This window comes from Chrysochloris asiatica, unplaced genomic scaffold, assembly GCF_000296735.1.
Source record: "Chrysochloris asiatica unplaced genomic scaffold, ChrAsi1.0 scaffold00536, whole genome shotgun sequence".
In the NCBI taxonomy this organism is placed as follows: domain Eukaryota; kingdom Metazoa; phylum Chordata; class Mammalia; order Afrosoricida; family Chrysochloridae; genus Chrysochloris; species Chrysochloris asiatica.
This window is the reverse complement of record NW_006409054.1, coordinates 231,959-235,455: the sequence shown is the minus strand read 5'-3', so window position 1 is coordinate 235,455 and position 3,497 is coordinate 231,959. Positions and strand designations below refer to the sequence as shown.

General features: G+C 40.5%; 2 protein-coding genes across 2 annotated transcripts in view; both read right to left on the bottom strand.

Moving 5' to 3' along the window:
* The window catches only part of LOC102836067 (butyrophilin-like protein 1-like), a 38,716-nt gene extending 38,185 nt beyond the window's left edge, over positions 1-531 (bottom strand). The window contains exon 1 of the mRNA XM_006877618.1: positions 449-531. Coding sequence (XP_006877680.1) covers positions 449-531 — 83 coding nt within the window. The remainder of the gene's footprint in view (positions 1-448) is intronic.
* A 501-nt stretch (positions 532-1,032) lies between these two features.
* Positions 1,033-3,497, bottom strand: part of LOC102835689 (butyrophilin-like protein 1-like) — a 31,033-nt gene continuing 28,568 nt past the window's right edge. The window contains exon 8 of the mRNA XM_006877617.1: positions 1,033-1,067. Within this exon, the coding sequence (XP_006877679.1) occupies positions 1,033-1,067 (35 nt within the window). The remainder of the gene's footprint in view (positions 1,068-3,497) is intronic.

The window sequence follows — 3,497 nt, the reverse complement described above, 5'->3', positions numbered from 1 at the left end:
CGACCCATAGTGACCCTGTACAGGGTTTCCGAGGGTGTAAATCTTTACGGGAGTAGAAAGCCTCATCTTTCTCCCGCAGAACGGCTGGTAGTTTCGAACCGCTGACCTAAGGTTTGCAGCCCGATTCGTAACCACTACGCTACCAGAGCTCCTTAAACTATCACATAATTCACAATAAATAATTTTAAAAAAATAAAAGAAAGAAAGAAAAGAAAAGCTTTACATGCTAAAAGAAACATTCTGGAGACTTTCAGCAAGGTGGCGAACTAAGCAGGCACCCTACACGGACCCTCTACAACAAAGATACAAGAGACCAAATGAAACAGACACAGATGAAAATCCTGGAGCCTTGAACTTCACAGGAAAGGTTAGAGAAGTGTATTCAGTGCTCACTGGGAGGAGAAACTGTGTAGAGATGGCAAGAGAGGGAAACAGGTGAACAGCCAACCTGATGAGCACATCCATCTTGTGGAAAGCTTTGACAGCAGAAGGTGGCCTGGCATAGCAGATCACGTAGGTGACAGGAAGCATGTGATTTCTTCTTTTTCCTCCTGCTCCCCTGGTGATCAGATGTGTGGCCAGCTCCTACCCTCCTCCATTCCCAGCTCAGACCCTACTCTCCAGGAGTTCAAAGCCATGCGGTTGGAAGCCACACTGGAGTGACATAGGGGTATACTGCAGTCCTTTGGTGGGCCACTTTGGTGCCTGGATTTGGGTAGACTTGGCCTCAAACCTATAGATCCTGCAGAGCCACCACACCAGCATTTAACCAGGATAATATCATATAGACCAGTAAAATTTCTTATTTCCAGGTTTTTAATCATTTTTCTTAACACTCTCAATGAAAGATTTAATGGAAACTGTTGAGGTAGTACTAAGATATGGTAAAATAAATAAATAAGGTAAAAACCGTGAAAGAACTACAGAAAATGGAATACTGTTCAAATAAGAACCAACAGCATCATTCTGTGTAGTATGTGAAGTGGATCTATGGGATATATATAGGGTTAGTTTGCAGACACGTATTCGAAATTATGAAATTTGAGGGGGCTTCACAGATCCTGAGCCTGAAAAGAGGACACAAGAGGTTGTAGAAAAAATACTGTAAACTCTAGCACAAAGAAATGGGAGACCACATTCAGAAAGTGTACACTATGGACTATGAACACAATGAAATCAGTGTGGGAAATAAGCCTATTATATTTTTAATTAATGTATAATTAGGAGTCCTGGTGTGATGTTGTGGGCTAATGCGTCAGACTGCAAAGTCGTTTGAACCTGCAAGGTTGGTGGTTCAAGCTCACCAGCTACTCCTTGGAAACCCTATACAGGCTTGCTATGGGTCGGAATCGACTCGACGGCACTTAACAACAACATGTATAATTAAATACTTTCCTCAACAACAGCAATGATAAAAAGCATTTTGCAACATTAATAAATATAACCTTCAGGATAAACACATTGTCAGTTTATTCTGCCAAAGCTCTACCATTAATGATGACGTTAATCACTCTATTATTATCTAGGGAATTGTCTAAACTTATTGTTACTATTTGTGTGAATATCGTTGTGTCTCATCATCTGCATACCATTCTTCCTATTTCAAAGGAATATGCCCTGAAACTAATAAACCAAACCCACTGCCATTGAGTTCATTCCAAATTACAGTAACCCAATAAGGCAGAATGGGGTACTGGTGTGGCATTGTAGGATAAGCACTCAACCCAAGGTCGGTTTGAACTGCAAGGTCAGTGGTTCAAACCTACCAGTCACTCTTTGGAAACCCTAAACAAAGTTGTTAAGAGTCAGAACTGACTAGATGGCACTTAACAACAACAACAATAAGAGAAAATAGAACTACTCCTTAAGTTACCTGAGGCTATAAACCTTTACAGGAGTTGATACCCCATCTTCCTCCTGTGGAGCAGCTGATGTGTTTGAATAGCCAACCTTGCAGTTACCAGGCCAACACTTAACACACTGTGCTACCAGGGTTCCTAGGATGCCCATGTGGTTGTTGTTGTTGTCGTATGCCGTCGAGTCAGTTCCAACTCGTTGCACCACTGTACAGCATTTCTCAGAGCATCTGGTGGGTTTGAACTGACTACCTTTTGACCAGCCATTCAGTGCTTATCCTACAGCACCACACCAGGGCTCAATATGCACATAGCTCTTCCAAAAGTAATACAACATCAAAAAGGTACAAGCTAAACAAAAATGGAGATAAATGTGTCAGATTATATATTAACACGTTTTTGTTGTTATCTGCTGTTGTGTTGACTCTGACACCTGGTGGCCCCCATGTGTTGTAGAATAGAACTGTTCCATGGGGTTTCCTTGGCTGTAATCTTAATGGAAGCAGATCATCAGACCTTTACTCCTACAGTACTGGTGGGTGAGTTCCAACCTCCAAACTCTAAATAAACAGTTACAAGTAATTTGTGCCACCTTTCATTGTTGTTGATTCGGTTCCAACTCATTGCTACCCTGTATAGGGTTTCCATGTGATTCACAGTCCAGTGTTTATCTTATGGAACTCCCGCACTAGGGAACTTATATTAACATGTGTCATTGTTGTTGTTGTTGTTGTTGTTGTATGCCATCCAGTCAATCTACTCATGTGAACTTTATAGGACCGAGTACAAATGCACCCATAGGGTTTTCTAGGCTTTCATCTTTATAGATTGTCTGGTCTCTTCTTCTGCAGAACTGCTGATGGATTCCAACCACAGATCTTTCAGATGGGGACGAGGACTAAAGCACTGTTCCATAAGGGAGTCTTATATTAGCATATAGAAATCATTGTTGTTGTTGTTATGTGCCGTGGAGTCAGTTCTGACTCATAGAGACCCTGTACAGACAGGGTCTTTGAGGCTGTAAATTTTTATGGGAGCAGAAAGCCTCATCTTTCTCCCGCGGAACAGCTGGTAGTTTTGAACTGCTGATCTTGTGGTTCGCAGCCCGATTTGAAACCACTATGCTACCAGAGCATGTACTTAAAGTTCAACAAGGGCCCCTATGAACACATTTCCCATGACATTACTGGAGGAGTGAACCTTTTTAATACATTTGTGAGTGCTTCACATACACTTTCCCACAAATTGCAAAAAGTTCCATGCCCTCCTTTAAGAAACATTATGGTTTATAGGTTTATATCAGTCAGAGTCCAGTAAAGAAACAGAAAGCATATCAGTCAATTGAAAAGATAAATGTTTAATATAAAAAAAAGTGTCAATTAACAGCACAATATGCATTATTCTTCAGGGCACAAAGACCATTCTCCAAGACAGACTATATCCTAAGGTACAAAGCAAGTCCCAACAAGTTTTAAAAGAATAAAATCATAAAAGTATCTTATCCTACCACAATAGAATGAAACTAGCATTTAATAGAAAGAAAACCAGAATATATAAATATGAGGGAGTTTAACAGCACACCATTAAATAACCAATGTTGTTGTCAAGTGCTGTCGAGTGATTTTTTAAAATATGCTTAGT